The following is a 19184-nucleotide window of genomic DNA, read 5'->3' as shown; positions in this document are numbered from 1 at the left end:
GGTGCAGAACTGGAAAAGTTCTGGATAAAGAGGTTGGATATTTCCCATTGTTACATTAAGGTAAGTTTTCACAAATCTACAGGTCACCAGGTTATGGAAAATTGATCTGGAGTTTTTAGTAAAGGGAAGGCTTGAAAGTAGCCAGTAACTACATCATTTTAGTTATGAGATGGGTGTTGGACCACTCTTTAGGTGCATTGTTACAAAGTAGGCATACCTTTTTTCTCTTTTGTGGAACAATAAGTTAGCATATAGGAAAGGCTCTATTTTAGCTTGGGGAAAGCACAGAGAAGTTATCCCATGTATGTGCTCAATTGAAGGACTTATTTTGAACTTTTTCACTGGTTTCCCAGAGACAAAGGTTAGAACAGTATCAGCTGCGATGTTATGCTGATTGTAACCTTCCCATCTAAACCAAACAGAAGAAAAATGATATTCAATATAATTAATTGATAATCAATCAATTCCATCCTTCTTTTTCTGGTTGACTTTCTCATATGTATGTGTATACAAACATACACACACACACACACACAAACATCCAAACTCTCAGACCCCAATATTTCATCAAAGATAAATAGGAAGAGAAATATCACAAGCTTAATATAAACAATGTCACTCCGGAAAGAGATAATAATTTGCTCTGTTGAAGTTCAGCCTTGTCCCATTCGGCTGATCAATAAGCCATCGCTTTAGATTTACTTTTTTCCTTCTCTCCTACTCCACCTCAAAATACCATTTAAATTTTTGTTAGAATTTGCTATTTTCAGCTGCTAATTGCCAGATGAGTGTTCTAGAAACAGACTAATAGTTTCTAAAAATAAATCTTCTAGTAGAAGAAGGATCTTGGATTATCCAGTAGACCAGGGGTGTCAAACTCAATTTCATTGAGGGCCGCATCAGCATTGCGGTTGCCCTCAGGGGGCCGGGTGGGTGTGGCCAGGGTGGGTGCAGCCTACCGGGTGGGCGTGGATGGAGTGGGTATGGCCTACTGGATGGGTGTGGCCAGCTCTACATTGTTCGCGTCAAGGGTGCCTGTGGGGGTCTGGCAGGAGTGGGACAGATCTGAGGGTCTCTGGCAGAAGGGGGTGGGACCAGGGCAAGTGCCAAGGCATGGTCCACTGGAGAAGCCTTAATGTTCCTCTCAGGGCATGCCGGGGGGGGGGGCTTATGGAGCTAAGACTGAATGTGTTTCAGCATAGATAGCCACCACAAAATTGTACATTGGCTCCCGGCTGGCCTGGGCCAGGGCCAAAGAAGAGGGGGCCATTTCCTCACTGTTTCCAGGATGGCTTTGCGGGCCACATGAAACCACTTCGCGGGCCGCATCCGGTCCCCGGGCCTTGTGTTTGACATGTCTGCAGTAGACCATGGGTGTCAAACTCGCCGCATCACGTGACGTGTCATGACGTATTGTGATTTTTTTCGCATTGCCGGAGCTGGGGTGGGCACGGCCTCCGGCAGTTTGACACCCCTGCAGTAGACTGTTCCAGTCTGAATAGGATGATCCTGAAAAACAGACTAGTCTGGAGAACACAGGGGGGTTTCAAATCCTTTAGCAGTGACTTTTCTACACCTTTAGTTCAATCTGCTCTAAGGACTCAGTTTAGAGAGTAAGCTGGCAAGTATTAGAGAGCGACCTTGACACAACTCAGTTCTAAAGTATTTTTTCTTTCATTTTCTTGGCTAGATCTTTGGCTACCTTATTATTAAAATATGCCTTTATGCTGTAGCCAGAAAGTAAAACCAGAAAAGAAAACTTGAATCAAGTTGATTAGTGTCTGTCTATGTGAAAAAACATCGGAAAACTGAAGTACATGTTTGGTTGGGGCTGGCCTGAAAGGTTGAGTAAAGTTTGGAGGAAAGAACCTCAACGTTCTTCGATATGCTGACAATACAATTCACCTCCCCAAAGCTGAAAAAAGGTCTGAAACGTCTGATCAAAAGGATTAAAGAAATGGAAGAAATTTGTCTTCCTGCTGAACATCAAAAGGACCATCTCATGACCACTGGGAGAAATGCAAATGTCAAAATAGGATTGATGGTGAAGACATGGTAAAGAAATTGAACGCCTGCAAGAATTCATTTTCCTAGGATCGCAGATTGATCAAAGCAGTAAATGCAGTCCAGAAATAAAGCATCAAATCAGACTAGGTCACGCAACGGTGTTGAATGCGATTTGAGTATGGAAAAATGTCAGCCTGGGAATTAATCTGTACAACAGGTAGTCCTCGACATATGACTGCAATTGAGCCCAAAATGTCTGTTGTTCAGTAAGATATTTGTTCAGTAAGTTTTACCCCATTTTATGACCTTTCTTGCCTCGGTTATTAAGTGAATCACTGCAGTTGATAAATTAGTAACCCAGTCGTTAAGTGAATCTGGCTTCCCCATTGACTTTGCCTGTCAGAAGGTCGCAAAATGTGATCACATGACCCCGGGACACAGCATGAATATAAACCAGTTGTCAACTATCTGAATTTTGATCACATGATCATGGGGATGCTGCAAAGGTCATAACTGTGAAAAACAGTCGTAAGTCACATTTTCCAGTGCCATTGTAACTGGACGGTCACTAAATGAACTGTTGTAAGTTGAGGACTACCTGTATTGTGTTTTCCATAGCTATCTATGGTTGTGACAGTTGGACTATTAAAAAAAAAACTAAACAGGAGGAAAATTGACTCATTTAAGCTGTGGTGTTGCAGAAGGCTCCAGCACATTCCTTGGACAGCAAAGATGATAAACAAGCAAGTAGTGGAACATATAAAACCAGACGTATCGCTGGAAGGCAAAAAAATCACAAAATTCCGCTTCACTGTCATGCAATCAAACTCACTGGAAAAGGCAGTTATGCTTGGAATGGTCAGTGGTAAAAGGAAATGAGGCCGCCAAAACCCCCGGTGGCTAGACACCATCAAAGCTGACATCATATAGAGCATAAAACAGTTGAAGGGAGCTGTACAAGATCAGAAAAGGTGGAGAGATCTAGTCCATAAAATCATCAAGAACTGGACACAATTCAATGAACAGAATCATCATCATCATCAAGTCTATGTGAAATCTTACTGAGATTATGAAAAGAAACACATACATCCACGTACCCACAATAGATACTGTTCATAGCATAGTGAAAACATGCTGGCACTCTTCTATGCTGGCACTCTTCTATGATACGGAATAGTATTGTATACATGCACTTCAGAAGAAAATAAGAATAAAAGTGCCTCGGTTGCCTCCACAAATATACTGTTCCTGGGATCAGGTATCGATTGAGCAATTGATTTATTCGTACAGTGGAATGCTAAAAGTGTTATTTAATTTGCACTACTAAAGTTACCTGCTGTTTGTTTTTGTTTTTTTTTCTGAAATGCAGGATCACTTTTTAGTAATGCAAAGGAAGAGGAAAGTCTCCATGGAAAGGAATCCAGTATCCATCACAGAACTAGGCATCAGAAAATTTAGAAAAGTAAAACGAAATTCAGCCAAAAAGATCTCCTCTTTACTAGCTCTGCTTTGCAATGGAGGAGAAATGGAGCTTTGTTTGCGAGCACAAAGGTGTGGGCGTCAGAGCTGGTTGTTAACCTCGGCAGCCCAATTCAATGTGACAATGACACTTCACAGCACATTGCATCCAATCTCATTTGAAGCTGACGAAGATGGTTTCTGCTTTATATCTATTGGTTTATTAATGGACTACAGCCTCTTAAGCAGATGCATATTCATTAGGTAGCCAGCTGTTCAGAGGTTCCCAGATGTCGAATGTAGCTTTATCTTAAAATGTTTATATATCTTTCCATGCATGCATGCATGCATGCATGTGTGTGTGTGTGTGTGCGCGCTCTGTTAAAACTACTTTATTCTGGAATAAAGCAATTGAGGGTCTATTAAAAGAGCTGGTTCTGTGAATGTATTGAGCAGTGTTATTTTCTTGGTTGATATTGTGATTAAATGCATCATATTTATGTTATTGTTTTTAATTGAAAAATCAATAAAAAATTTAAATTAAAAAAAAAAAGAGCTGGTTAATTACTAAACTAGAACCTTATGGTACCCTGTAATTTTTTTGCCTTTTTTTATAATCATTTGGATTATAAAACTCATGGGATTTCTAAGAGATGTTTAGCACATTGAATGAAATATTACTGAGTGTTTGCCTTCTTCGTACCATTGTATATACAAGTGGAACTCAGCACTGTGAAATGGTTGAATGGTATATTTCTTACCTGAGGTCAGAGGTGGCATGGAGTCTTCTAAGAGCCCTGGAAGTTACCCATCAAAGCTTGCAGTAGAAGAAAGAGGCCACTGGCAACTTGTACTACTTAGGAAGTTCATTTTTAAAAAAAAGTTGAAAGAACTTGCAGTAGGCCAATCTTTCCAGAGGAATTTGCCTAAGGCTATATTCAATTCCTACCTCTTTGTGGAAATAAGGTACATCTTATATATGGGTGCATGCTTCACTGCAAACCACGAATGGATGATGTGGGCTCTGAAAGTTTCAGGAAAGAGGAATAATGTCCAAATTGCTAGATGCGAGTCTAAACCACATCTTGTAATTAATTATAAATGAAATGTTAGGCCACTGTTGTTTTCTGCTAGGCAAGGTAAAAAATCCTTTCTCTGAAACGGTCTGCTCCATTTTTCTACTAGGAGCATCAACTCTGAGAAATTTTAGTTGCAATCTGGTTCCATTTTAATGGGTTTTAAGTAAGACACAGCATTCTGTTCCATGCATTTTCATGTCATACTACCTTGTCAGAACTCTTTAAATAATCAAATAAAGTGTTGCGCTTGATCATTATCGTGGTAACAGCTACAGCTCCATTAAAGAAACATAGGATATATGAATATATTTGGCAGTTATAGATGACAGAATTTGTTGTATCTTGCTGGAAACATAACCACTGAATATAACTAGCACTTAAATTGCAAGAAGCACACGAAATATCACAATATGAATAGCCATGTACAATTCTTGAACGTCATTCTCTGATTATCGCCAAGGAAGGAAATAGAAGAGGAACTTCTATATAGAAAACAAAATCATGATCTAAAATGTCCAGAATGCCAACTGTTTTTTTAAAATCTAAAATCCAATCCCATCTGCAGTTTAAATTGCTTTTTCATAATAGCAAAGTGTTGTAAATCAGGATTTCTCAACATTGGTGGCTTTAAGATGTGTCAATTTCAGCTTCCAGAAATCCCCAGCCAGCATGCTGAAGAATTGAAGTCCATACATCTTAAAAGTTGCCATGGTTGAGAAATACTGGTATAAATTGCCTGGCTCTTTTCTTGTGAAAATCCACAAAATTAGAAGAATAGTTCCACTTTCATAAGTAGATTTCTAGTTGACTGATACATACATCATCAGATACTGATTTAGCTTCAAATCTCAAGAAAATGGCCAACTTCTCCTGACTTTTACACATTCCCACCCCAAACAGGTAGGATGTTGATGTAATTCTTTGTTTCCTTTGGAATCACAAAACCTAAGAGGTTTGGAAGAATGCATGCTAGGCCAATGTTTATACAGATTACACAAAAGGTTCTTGTACTCTGTATTAAACATGTAATTAGCTGACTTTCCACTACCAAAATTTTTGTGATTGTCTTTTCTTCCTGTATGAAAATTCATTACCAAGTCAATGTTCCATCCTTGACAGAACTCAAGAGACATCTTTGCCACGCTGAGAAAACCTGAAAAGCATTGGTTTTCCCAGAGTTACTGGGGTTCAAATTTATATTGTGAATCGTTATTTAAATTGTGGATCAAATTACTTATAACTTTAAAAAAAATATCTCATTTTGCAGTTCCAAAGAATATATTAAAATATTAAACCAGAACCAAGCAATAGCTCAACTCACTTAAAGATAACATATAACAAAATGTGCCGAATGTTAAAGAAAATGTTGCTGTAGTTACTCTTTTCCAAAATACTCAACTGTTATTTCTCCTCCCATTACGGTCAATCCTGAGTCAGTCAGATTTCTATTGTTACCGAGCATGCTCAGTTCTAGCCAATCTTTTCCTTACTAGGGAAGAATACAAATGTTGAGATCCCCAAGTCTGACAATATTTTTAAACGTGATGGTGTTGCTGGCTATATAATTATCTGCTTTCAAAAAGGCTTTCATAATTAGCATTTAGGATCATTATTGTTGATCTTCAGACTGAATGCAAAGCCAAACAGTTCAATTTCCTGCAATCTCTAGAAATCTAAACCCTGAGAAGCGGGGGTTGGGGGGTTGGTGAGGGGGGTTTGAGGGAAGAGGCTTTCTTACTGTTACTGTCACCCAAGCACAGGGTGACTGCTCACATTATCCAAGCTGTTTATTGATAAATCTGTCCTTTTTGTTCCTTCTTTCCGTAGAAAACATTAGGCAGTTCTTTGCTGATGGATCACAATAAAACAGATGCTGCCACCCATACTCATTTACTAGCTTTAGACATCGTTATCTGTTAGAATATGTTGCATTACCATATTACCAATAAATCTTTTATTTATTCATTAGCTATTGTTTGAAATGGCAAAATATAGACTGTTTTCTGTAAAGAATGATACATATAGTTTCAGTGATCAGCATCACTGTGGTCTAGAATTTCTGTGAGAATTCTGTGTCGGAAATATACCAAGTTTCTTATTAATTTCTGTCCAATGCATTCCTGGGAAAGAATCTATTTTTGCAGTCTTCTGGCATCAGAATAGAAGATGGACTTTAGGGATGGATTTAATACTCCCCTAATTAAATATATGCCATCACTTGCCCCTGAAAGTTTATTCCATTTTGCTATTTCTTTTTTCTTAGAACAGCATTTGGGGGCTGGATTACTTGAAACATTCAATTGTCCGGGGGGGGGGGGAGAGAATTCAAACAAACAAACAAACAAACAAACAAACAAATCTACCTATTTTGAATCCCACCAGCCATGAAAAATATTCACAATATCATACGAAAGGGAAACGTTCCCAAGTTCTTAGTTTTTATATTTGCTTTCCACTTCCTTCCTTGGATATTTGCAGAAACATATTCCATAATCATATTGAAGTCTAGTACCTGTTGGCCAGGTTTGAAGAGGCTCTAATGTGAAAAGCTGCCAATGGTTTTGCTTTTATGCTTCCCACCTGCCCTGCATATATTGTTACGTGTCTCAGTGGCCACGGAAAGGGTACAGCAGGATACAATCAAACTGTAATACTTCTACCAAAATACTTGACAGGTTTCACAATGTGATTCCAAAGCAGTAATCTAGTCCAGGTTCAGCCCAGCTTGGTTCCACATTTCTTGCAAAACATTCTAGTTTGAAGAGACTCAACCTGATCTTTTATTGTATAGAGACCATATTCCTAGATTTTGGTACCATGCCATCCTAGTGGTTAAAAACCTTCTTCATTCCTACATGGAACCCATCTGCTGCCATCACTTGCAATTCATGTTCTATTTGCATGCTTTCTTTCTTTTTCTGCTTCTCAACATCTGTCTCAAGCCGAAGTTATGAAGACAATTCCCACAAAAAGTTCAAGGATTTCAAAACTGGAACTGAAGATCTGTCCTGCTCAGCCAGTAAAGCTTGTCTTGATTACTTTGATGTAACAACACTTGAAAGCTCCTATTTTATGAAACTAATTTAAACACACTGAATTGTTGAAAGATTAAAAACCACAGTCAGCTAATTACACTCACTCTCATCTCTTATTCAGCAAATGAATCACTTTTCATTACCACTTAGCTGAAGTACATGAATTTCTGCCTAATTAGAAATGTTGTAGATGGAGCATTAGCAAGGCTGGAGTGGGTCAAGATATCTTGGCTGCTTCATTTTTAATTTTTAACAGTAGAGTCGGATAGAAAAGGTGGGTGATAAGAAGTCATTAAACATTTTTAAATTATTTATAAAAATTATTTTACCCAAATGATCCTTATTCCCCCCAACTGCTCTTATAAACATCAAATGGAATGAAAGGAAGAACAGCCCCAACAGTGCTTTTAATGAACACTTTAATGTTATGCATAACAGAACATTATGAGTACAATGGAAATAAATTTTAAGCAATTTAATAGGAACAATAAAAAAATAAAGTAACCAACAGAAGAAAGGGGGAAGCAATGAAGTTTTAATACCTAGAATATAGTACTTATTTCAGTAGCAGCCCTGACTTTGCAAACATAAATTGAACTTCTGCATGCCAGGTCAAAAATCATGATATGTGGGTGATCCTAAATGGGAGGATTTCTTTTAAACAGGTAAAGGGAAAAAAATATTTCATTCATTCATTCACTTCCTTTATTTTCATTTGATTCATAAAATCTGACTGCTACAGGTTTCCTTTAATAATAATAATATATATATATATTTATATATATTTAACTCCTCTCTATTGGATTCTGCAATTGCTAAGGCCATATTTACATTAAAACAAAGCCAACAATTGTATAAAATCTAAAATTTAATGCTATTGGCTTGACAAAATGTTTGAAGATGATTACCATTAACTTAAAAGACAGTCCTCCTGGGTGTTTTTTTTTGTAAGGTTGCAAGAAGGAAAGAAAGAATAAATATTGCTGCCTTTTGACTATCGGTGATGTAAACAATAACCCCAGAGAATGCTAGGGAATATGCCACTGGCCGCTGATGCAGAACTGCAGAAAACAATTTTTTTAAAAGAATTCCAAATTACACATAGAGTTCTCCAAAAGGAAACCGTGTAGCAGTTCTGGAGAATGTTTCCATCAGTCCTGCGCTGAATATTATATAGCAGAACTTGGCAGGAACATCCCTCCCTGCCCCAGCTTTATTCGTAGGCAAATTGCTCGAAGAGATCTATAATAAAAATTTGGATAGTACAGCAGCGTGTTGCTGGAAGAGTAGCAAAAGTATATATACATTCCAGGTCTCTTTGAATTAGCCATAATCACATATGTAAGCCATTTTGGACAAAAATATATATATATATTTTCTTATAAAAAATTGATCAGCATACTTTGACTTCAAATTTGACTCAGTGGTAGGAAAAGGAATGGATCCAATTAAGATAAAACAGATTCCAAGGGGGAAAAAAAATCAAGTATAAAATTAGTTTCACACGTATTTACCCCCAAATTCCATTCTTCCCATAAGTTTCGAAGTTAAAACTGTTGCTGCTACCAGAAAAGCTTTGAATTGTCCCATTATAAAACATGGCCTAGACATTGCAGTGTCAATTCACTGGAAGAACATTCAATTCCGAAACTTGAACAAAAGTAGTTTTAGCGTTCAAAAAAAATGACCTTTGGATTCGTATGTGGATTCCTTTAAAATAAGCAATAAAAAGGAGAGAAAAAAAGCATTTGATCAGCATTTTCCACCCTTATCCCAGCTTTATTTGTGCAGCTAAAATCCTTCATTCGATCTGATTGGTTTATTATCTTTATTTGCTAAAATTGGCAAAGTTGGCAAAGGCATCTTGCTTAGGTGGCACAGTTCCAGGAGTCATAGAGGATGCCACAGCTATATTAGCAACTCCCATGCCCATTGTACCTGACAAACCCATTCCAGCAGTTGGCATTGCCATGTTCACATTCATTCCCATCATGCCCTGGTTCATTATAGGGCTAGGGCCTCCCATGGAAGCCATCCCCATTGTGCTAGTCATTGCGGTAGGCATTCCCATCCCCACGGGAACAGGGCTGCCCATCAATGGGTTTGCTGGAGACCGAAGAGGCATCATGCTGGGGGGTGAGTTGAGGCCCAAAGTTGCAAAATTCTGAGTCATCACATTCATAGGTTGTTGCATATCTGGAAGAAAAATGTGGTTTAAGTAAAGCATTTTAAATGTTTACTGTCTTACTTATTTAAGGCAATCTTTCTTTCTCTTTTCCTTGGAGATGTCTTCAAATCAAAGCTTCAAATAAATTAAAATTCGAGTCACAACCTTTAGAGCACCACTCCATGCATTTCTACATTATGTAGTATTAACTTCTTCCTGTAGCTTTCCTATGTACAAATTTCAGCTATTCCCTTATTAAAATCCCTGTCAATGTATGTTGATGTTTAGTGATCTACACCTATAGCACATTCCTAACCTCACTGAAAAAAAAACCTTATTTCCTTTTCTGCTTGAATTTCTCTTATCTCTGACTGGATGACATTAGAAAGAAGAGCAATTATTGCCTGGAGAGATGGATTTGGGATTTCCCAGGTGTTTGGGAAAAGAGGTCGACAAAAGAAGTAAATACGCCAATAGATTAAGATGGCTATACTTCATGAGGTTTCAAGCTGACATCATCTCATTACTAACAATTGTACTTGTCTTGGAAAACCACAATGCATACTGGTGTATTATAAAAGGTTCAGATCCAAAACAGAGAAATAAGGAGTTATCACTTTCTGATATTTGGAAATATCATTCATGATGATGTTGTGCATATTTCCAACATTTAAAGATACGTTAAAGCTAACACAAATCAACCAACCACGTAACAGTTGAGTACTACTAATTTACATTGCACAGCAGAATATAGCAGGTGTGGGAATCAACTCTAATCAGTAGTTCCTGAATAAGCTTCATTCTCATTTTCTAACACTCCTTAATCCAGACTCCAGATTCTTTCCCTATACAGATAGTCCTTGACTTACAACAGTTCACTTAGTAACTGCTACAACAGCACTGAAAAAAGTGACTTATGACCATTTTTCATACTTAAGACCATTGCAGCATCCCCAGGGTCCAAATTCAGATGCTTGGCAACTCACTCATATCTATGATGGTTGCAGTATCCTGGGCTCATGTGATCACCTTCTGCGGCCTCCTGACAAGCAAAGTCAATGGGAAGCCAGAGTCACTTAACAACCGTGTTACTAACTTGATAATTGCAGTGATTCACTTAACAACTGTGGCAAGCAAGGTTGTAAACTGGGGCAAAATTCATGTGACATTGAACAGAAATTTTGGGCTTAACTGTGGTCGTACATCGAGGACTGCCTGCATAAATATGTCTATGTTTAGGTGGCTACAAGCTTTAAAGGGAGCATTAAAAGATCATCAGGCCCTTATTCAATTCATCTCAATACTGCCTATTTTTACTGGAAGCAGTTTGCCAGCCAGAAGAATCAGCATTTGATCTTTTTTTTCCTTCTTGAGATTGCATTTGGTATCTTATGGGTGCAAAATCATAATTTACTACTGAACTGGCAAAGCCCTACATTTATTTGAAATGTAACATGAGCTCTACTGAGAGAAAAGAGTCGAAGCACTGAAACTGAAGTTAGATGAAATATTTTCAAAATGAAGATAATTTTAATCCTACACAAACCCATTCAGAGGAACCTGTTTTAGAAACATGCATGAACAGATAGGAGAGAATGGTTGCTTACTCTGTTGCTGAATCATTGTGTTCAGTGACGGTTGCTGGGGTTTTGAAGGCTGCATACCAGGAACTAAATTGTCCAAACTGATATTTACACTGGGATCGGACCAAGTTGAAGGCAGAGTTTTGCCTACATTTTTGGGGACCATCTCTGTGCCCAGATTATATAGTGGATTAGGCTTCTGTATCATTGGATTAACACTTTGCAAAGGCTGAAAACATTGAAAAGACATTTTTAGAGTTGTGAGATTCATTGCTTTAATGGTCTAGAATTTGACACAGGAATAATCTACAAAGTTCGCACAGTATGGGATCACAGATCACAAAGGACATTGACAATCTAATTCAGGGGTCTTCAAACTTGGCCCTTTTATGACTTGTGGACTTCAACTCCCAGAATTCCTCAGCCAGCGTGCCTGGCTAAGGAATTCTGGGAATTGAAGTCCACAAGTCATAAAAGAGCCAAGTTTGAAGGCCCCTGATTTAATTCAGGGGAAGGGGTCTGGAAACCAAATTCTATGAGAGACAATTAAAAAACTTGAATATGTTATCCTACAGAACCGATGTCCAAGTAGCAATATGATAATAGTTTTCAAATATCTGAAAGGGAATTGAGTTTTTTTTCACAACAGAAGAATTTGACATTCTTTATTGCTTCAGAGAGGAATAGCCAATGGGATAAAACTACAAGGTTTTATAGTCATCATTCGAAAGAATTTGGTGAATCCTACATTGAGCAAGTGGTTGGTCTACATGAGTCTAAAGTCCTTCCCAATTCTTCAGATTCTGAAACTGAATCATTAATTTATGCCAAGACCAAAAACTCAGAAAAATCCTCTTCTTTTTCCCATCCACATATGTGATTTCTCCAATTATTTCTGAAATCTTTTTAAATTAGATAGAAATTTACCTAACTAAAGGACTAATATTTTGTAATTGAGCTAATCCCTCTTCAAACTCTAACACGGGAAACAAGTGACACTTCTTCTGAATTGTTAAAAAGTTACAGCTAGAAATTCTACAATATGTTCTGTTGCTCTAGAATGACTTTTTTCCCCTACTTAAATGAATCTCAAAGAATAATGATCACAGCAAAATAGGTTAGAAAACACTCAACACACAGATAAAATAAGCTGAGTATTAAATTATTCAGACACCATTTCAAACATGGACAAAATGGTCATTAATGGCTTGCAGAACAATTCATACCTGTGACCTTGACATAGGTAGATTAATGCTGACAGTGTTAGAGCCCATCATGGAGAAATTCATGCTTTGAGAAGAGGTCATTGTGGCTTGGGAGGTACCCATCAAATCAAACATGTCAGCAGAATTTGCAGCAGCTGGAGACTGGCCAAGAACCTGCTGACCAGAGCTGCCAAAGAGTTCAGCAGCTGGCTGAGCAGAGCTACTGAAGACGTCTCCAGCTGGAGCAGCTGGGCATGGAGCAGTTTGGTTGAAGGCACTCCAGTCACCAAATTCTCCATTCCCGCTTGTAACTGTACCTGGAGAGGGAAAGAAAAAGAAACCTTTTGTAAGGCAAATAAATGCCCCATTATATGAACTGATACAAATGGGAATTGACATTTGTCCACCCAGATTAACATCTGCAGGTAGAATCTCCATTTGAGTCCTACTCTCCCTCATGAATATTCTAATCACTCAAATAGGGTAGCAAGACAATGGCAGAAAGAATGGCTTGGTAAAGGTGACACCTGTTGACATTTTATCAGTGGGATGCAAATTCCTGGACAGTATAACATCTAACCCAACAAGCAGCGCGTGATGGATAGAGGAGGCATCAGAGGTTCACTATTTAAATTGTCAGTACTGAAAAATGAGAAGCCTTAGGTAAAGCAGAAAACACTGACTTAGGCTGAGGCTTTGAATCAATCGTTATGAACAAGAATGGTCTCACAGTCGTAAGTAATAAAAACAGCAATTTGTTCACTCTCATCCGATTACATATAAATTATTTGCTGTACAAAGAGTTATTAAATCAGTAGAGCTAAGTGGGATACCAATAAAATAATGGCTTTCAAATTCAACTGCCTCTGGGTGTTTATCTCACCTCTGTTGTGCTGGTTGACAGCATTATATAGTATTTGTTTAGCACTCTGTGGGTGCTTTGATAAATATGCATTTAAAGCTCTCTCACACATTCAAATCTTTCCACAGGAAATACTGAGTAGCACTCCAATTACGTCTTCTTTTTATCGAGGAATCTATTTCCACATTTTATAAAAGCACACATTTTACTTGCATAAACCTACAAGTAATTCTAGACGTATGATCACAATTGGCCCGGAATTTCGGTCAATAAGTGATGTGGTCATTAAATGAGTTATCATGTGACTGGATCTGATTTTAATAGCCATTTTTGCCATGGTCATTAAACAAATCACTCGGTCACATGAATCACACAGTTGTTCAGTGAATCTAACTTCCCCAATTGATTTTGCTTGTCAGAAGACAGCTGAAAAGTTTGCAAATCATGATTACATGGCTGCAAAATGTTGCAACTGTCATAAACGAGAGTCGGTTGCCAAACACCCAAATTGCTATTAGGTGACTATGGTGTGTGTGTGTGTATGTATGCAGTGGTTGTATTTTTGAGGGCGGATCATAAGCTGCTTTTTGTAAGGCCATTGTAACTTCAAACCAATGTTAAACAAACGACCATAGGTGGAGTACTACCTGCCTAAGCAAATCTTATGATGAAACGGTATGGGTGAAAGCAAAGCCTACTCTTTTTTTTTTAATGTGGAGTAGATTTTGATGATAAATTTCACTCATTAGCCACAGATGAATACTATAACTTTTAAATGAAAGAAAATTTGGAATAATAAATGATTAACCAATCATTTTTGTCCCATACCTCAACCAGGAAGGTAATGGACACCAATGTTGCTTATTACGCAGATTTACACCTTGTAACTAACATTTTATATTTAATGTCGGGCAGGACTAAAAGGGAATAATTCAGGACTTTTCACAAATTACACTAGATGAGTTTTTCGAAATGAGCAATGAAAGACTGGGGAAATATAAGGTCAGACAAATGAGACCCTTCTGACTGCAGAATAATCCGACCTGTACTGATAATAAGGAATTAGTGATCGACAAACTTGCAGATTATCTAGAATCTAATGTGCTTAATTATAAAGTTGTTGCAATAATTTATATCTCACTTCAGTAACTCTTAATATTACCTGTGCACCTGGGTATAAAACCCTTTATTTTAATTAATTTCACTTCCAATGGTGGATTAAAATTTAAGCAAGCAAGGACGGGGAGGGAAAAGAAGATCCACACCTCTAAGCACAATGATGCACTTTAATGCAAGTAGCAGGTTGAAATTCATTAGCTTGGGGCTATGATGAAACATTTGCTTTGATCTCCCTTAGAAAAAGGACTTTATTGGGAGTGTTTCAATTAGTCTTGCCTATTAAAAATGTAAGCACATTTAAAGTATTCCTGATGGGTAAGTAACTGCTGAATGTGTTGATTCTCCAGTTACTGGATGCTCATATTCCAATACACATACAAAGGAAATGGGGAAATAGAGAGGTGTCTGTTGCCATTCTTTGGGGAACTTTACCAATAATGATGAATCAACCAACATTTCTAGAGGGGCTTTGTTGTTCAAGAAAGATAAATCATAATTGCCCATTTGCATAATGGTGATCAGTACAGATTAATCATAGTAATACTGATAAAGGAATATTATTAAGTTATACTATAATATTTGCATAACAGAATTCAGTTATCCAAAACAACTGTTTTAATAATCTGTAAAGATTTAGGTAGAACAGTGCATGTTAAAGTACTTAAAGGCACAATTCTTAGATCAACTCAGATCTTCTTTTCCCATAAAATTTCTTTTGGTGTTGATTGGGGGGAAAAAAGGACATACTTTAATTAAAAAAGGGCTTTCCAGCCTCGACAGAGACAGTGGTATGCCCCCTCTTGGTTTAAATAAATACTGTTCCACCTCTCTTCTCTTTTTAAGGAAAGCTTTTGAGAAAGTGGTTGGACCAAGGCTTTTTGTTTCATGGATAATTTTTATTTTGCAAGAATGTTAAAGAAAAAAAAGAAATGAAAATAAGCAATTCTCTCTCTTTGTTCTAGGACATGTGGCTATTCTGCCTGAAAACAATGCAACTATTCTTAGGATATTTTTCAACACCATAAGATACAGAACTAGTGGTTTATAGTTCTTAAAAGAGTTTTTGTATAAATTACATAAGCACCATCGTTACAGCTATTATAGGAAACAGAATGGAGTGTCCAAATAATTTCTCTGCTTATAAGTATTAATGAATTGGTCTTAGGCACGGCCAGATTTCAAATCAACTCTGGCCATCTCTCATAGTAAAAACAAACTATTAAATATACAATAGAAATTATAACATTATACATGGAACAAGTTAGTAAATATGATGCACATCAACAAACATGTATCATCACACAGCCATTTGCTATCATTACTGAGAGAATTCTGGGTTCTTGACTGTCTAACTGTCTAACTCTAATCTTCTAATAAACAGGAATAAAATTGCATAGTGTATGCTTAGTCAATGTCTTCAGATTATCCAGCAGATACAGCACCAGGTTCACATCGGTAATTCAAGATGGTTTTCTAAACATTCCAACTGTCTATGTACTGTTAACATGTATAAACTTTTTCTACACAGCCTCACTTTAAAATCTATTAAGGCATTCATAAATGATTATAAAACGAATGTATAAAGAAACCAAGGAGTTTTAGAATTAAAGTACTGGATCTAGAACTAATGCAAACATCGGAGAAATACTGAGATGAGTTAAAATGTGTAAGATTTTTGTAAACTTTCTAAAGCTGAGGTTTTGAAAAATTGCCTTCCTGTTCTAAAGAACAGAGGCATCGCACAGATGAACCTGGCCCTAATAAGTCCTGGGATTCAGCAGTGAAGAGCTCTCTCGCAATTTCAGGTAATGCACATGAAGGTACTTCCTATTACCAGATACCAACACGTCTAACTTCATATCAAGACAAATAGCACCAATTATATTTTTATGATATGAGATAGAATAGAATAGAATAGAATAGAGCTGGAAGGGACCTTGGAGGTCTTCTAGTCCAGCCCCCTGCTCGAGCAGGAGAACCTATACTATGAGAAGCCTTACAATTCTTGGTCTCAAGAGAGAGAGGAAGGCATGAAACCCACAACCTGCAAGAGAAACTGCACAAATCTCCACAAGCAAGGGGGGAAAATACGTGAGGAATGAAATTGTTGATTAAACACAATGGAGGCATAATAAACAACTTTGATATTGTCTCATTCTGAATAACTTGATCAACATAAAAATACTCAAAAAGAGACTGAGAGGAAATAAATTTAAATCTTATTAATCTTAGGTTTTCAAAACAATCTATATTCTTATGTTATAACAAGCAGAACTAATATACTGGGGCAAATACTCTATTAGAGAGAGGACAAATTTTTTTCTTCTTCTCTGAACTGTTAACAGGTGGGCTTAAAGCAGGGCTGGGAAAACATATGGCTCCCAAACCCCCTATTGTGGGCCTTGATGAGCAGAGATGAGGTTTTCAGTTAAAACCAAAGAAAATAGTTTTTATAAGCCTCTGGAAAGGTTTAAAACATTTATAATGTATATCAAAATCAAACACACCATCCTGTCTACTACAGCCTTTGGTTATTGTGATAAATAAACTGGATTCTTTCCTCATCCTCAGGTCAACAGCTTTTTTTTTTTAAAAGCCCTTTGTTCAAACTAAAGGACTGGCTTTTGGGCCTAGCATAATAGTACTCAACAATTTCGGAGTCTATTCCTGTTCCCTTTCCTACCTTGCGACGAGGGACAGCTTGCAGAGGCAGCGGCAGGAGAGCTGAAGTCAGCAAAGCCTCCAAAGGGGTCAGTGGAGCCGCCTAAAACCAAAGGAATGAGAAGGCAGGTTACCGTGAAGAAGGACAGAAACACTTCCTTTGGTATAGTTCACACGTACTTTTTGTGAGAAAAAACAAAGAGAATGTAATCAAGAGGAACCAGCACGCATCTCACAAGGGACACAGAAAATGAAAGGTCCATACCAATGCTGAAAATATAGAAGAAAGAGCAGAGACAATGAAGAAATTACTCTTAAACAATGCCCATCCAAACTAAATATATAATGAGGCCCATAAACGGCCCAATTCTTCAGTTCTCCCCTTTTGTGTCCAAATCATACTGAATCACTTTTTTATACAGCTGAGTTTTTGAGGCCGCATGACATAATGCTTGTCATAATTCATAAAAAAATTACCATAGACAAAGGCTTGTTATTATAGTAGCAAGAGTTAAAACAATTCTAATTCAAACAAGACACAGAATAAGGGTGGTTGTTTTTTTAAAATAAAAATAAAATCCCCCTCTTTTTGCTTATTATGCTGCTGGTAATACAACATTTAAACTGACATTGCACAAATTAAATCTTGAGCAAGTGAAAGCATAAAAGATGAGTACACGATTCCACGTTTTAAGTCATACAATCTAAATTGGGCTTCATTTTTTTTCATGTTGAAATGCTCTCTTTCCAGTATTGAAACTATTTAATTCAAAATGTACTTCAGTACTTCAATTATTCTTCCCAACAATATTTTATAAATCAAAATAGAAAAACATGTATTAAGATTCAGCTGAGTGTAGTCATAATACACCAGCCATTTCACAGAGAGTCTCAATCTAGAAGAATAAACTACCGTATTTTCTGGCGCATAAGACGACTTTCTAAACCCTGAAAAGTCAAAAGTCAGGGGTCGTCTTATACGCCCAGTCGTCTTATAAGCCGGAAAATACAGGTATTCTATTTTATTCCTTTATATAAGCTGAGGACGCGATGGGGGCGGCGGCCAGGAGCCGCTGCCTCCCGTCCTGCTCCCCCTCCCTGGATGCAATGGGGGCGGCGGCCGGGAGCTGTTGCCTCCCGTCCTGCTCCCCCTCCCCACCTGTTCAGCTGAGGACGCGATGGGGGCGGCGGCCGGGAGCCGCTGCCTCCCGTCCTGCTCCCCCTCCCCGCCCATTCGGCTGAGGACGCGGCGGCCAGGCTGGGGGTGGCATGGACTCCCGACGATGCTGCAGTGGCCGCTGCCGTGCCGCCACTGCCTCCTGTCCTGCTCCCCCTCCACGCCTGTTCGGCGCCATCTGCCTTTCATTTTCTCTCTCTCTCTCTCTCTCCTAACCTGGAGGGAGAGGGAGAGAGAGAAAGAGAGAAAGAGGAAAGAAAGAGAAGAGAAAGAGGAAAGAGAAAGAGAAGAGAAAGAAAGAGGAAAGAGAAAGAGAGAAAGAGGAAAGAGAGAGAGGAAAGAGAAAGAGGAAAGAAAGAGAAGAGAAAGAGAGAAAGAGAGAGGAAAGAGAAAGAGGAAAGAGAAGAGAAAGAGAGAGGAAAGAGAAAGGAAGAGAAAGAGACAGAGAAAGAGAGAAAAGAAAGAAAGTTAGAGGAAAGAGAAAGAGAAAGAGAAGAGAGGAAAGAGAAAGAGGAAAGAGAAAGAGAGGAAAGAGAGAGAAAGAGAAGAGAGAGGAAAGAGGAAAGAGAGAGGAAAGGGAGAGAAGGAGAGGAAAGAGAGAGAGAAAGAGAGGAAAGAGAGAAAGAAAGAGGGGGAGAGGAAAGAGAGAAAATGAGGAAAGAGAAAAAAGATTGAGAAAAGAGAGAGGAAAGAGAAGAGAAAAGAGAGGAACGAGAGGAAAGAGAAAGAGAGGAAAGAGAAAGGAAAGAGACAGAGAAAGAGAGAGAAAAGAGAGAGAGAGAAAGTTAGAGGAAAGAGAGAAAGAGGAAAGAGAAAGAGAGAGAGGAAAGA

General features: G+C 38.0%; 1 protein-coding gene across 1 annotated transcript in view; it reads right to left on the bottom strand.

Annotated features, from left to right (window-relative positions):
* Positions 1-7981: 7981 nt before the first annotated feature.
* The window catches only part of CLINT1 (clathrin interactor 1), a 74059-nt gene continuing 62856 nt past the window's right edge, over positions 7982-19184 (bottom strand). The window contains exons 9-12 of the mRNA XM_015832119.1: positions 17199-17279; positions 12556-12851; positions 11354-11558; positions 7982-9775 (exon numbers count right to left, since the gene is read on the bottom strand). Coding sequence (XP_015687605.1) covers positions 9408-9775; positions 11354-11558; positions 12556-12851; positions 17199-17279 — 950 coding nt within the window. The 3' untranslated portion in view covers positions 7982-9407. The remainder of the gene's footprint in view (positions 9776-11353; positions 11559-12555; positions 12852-17198; positions 17280-19184) is intronic.

This window comes from Protobothrops mucrosquamatus, unplaced genomic scaffold (genome assembly GCF_001527695.2).
Source record: "Protobothrops mucrosquamatus isolate PMUCROS unplaced genomic scaffold, P.Mucros_1.0 scaffold_306, whole genome shotgun sequence".
NCBI lineage: Eukaryota > Metazoa > Chordata > Lepidosauria > Squamata > Viperidae > Protobothrops > Protobothrops mucrosquamatus.
This window is presented reverse-complemented; position numbering and strand designations above follow the sequence as displayed.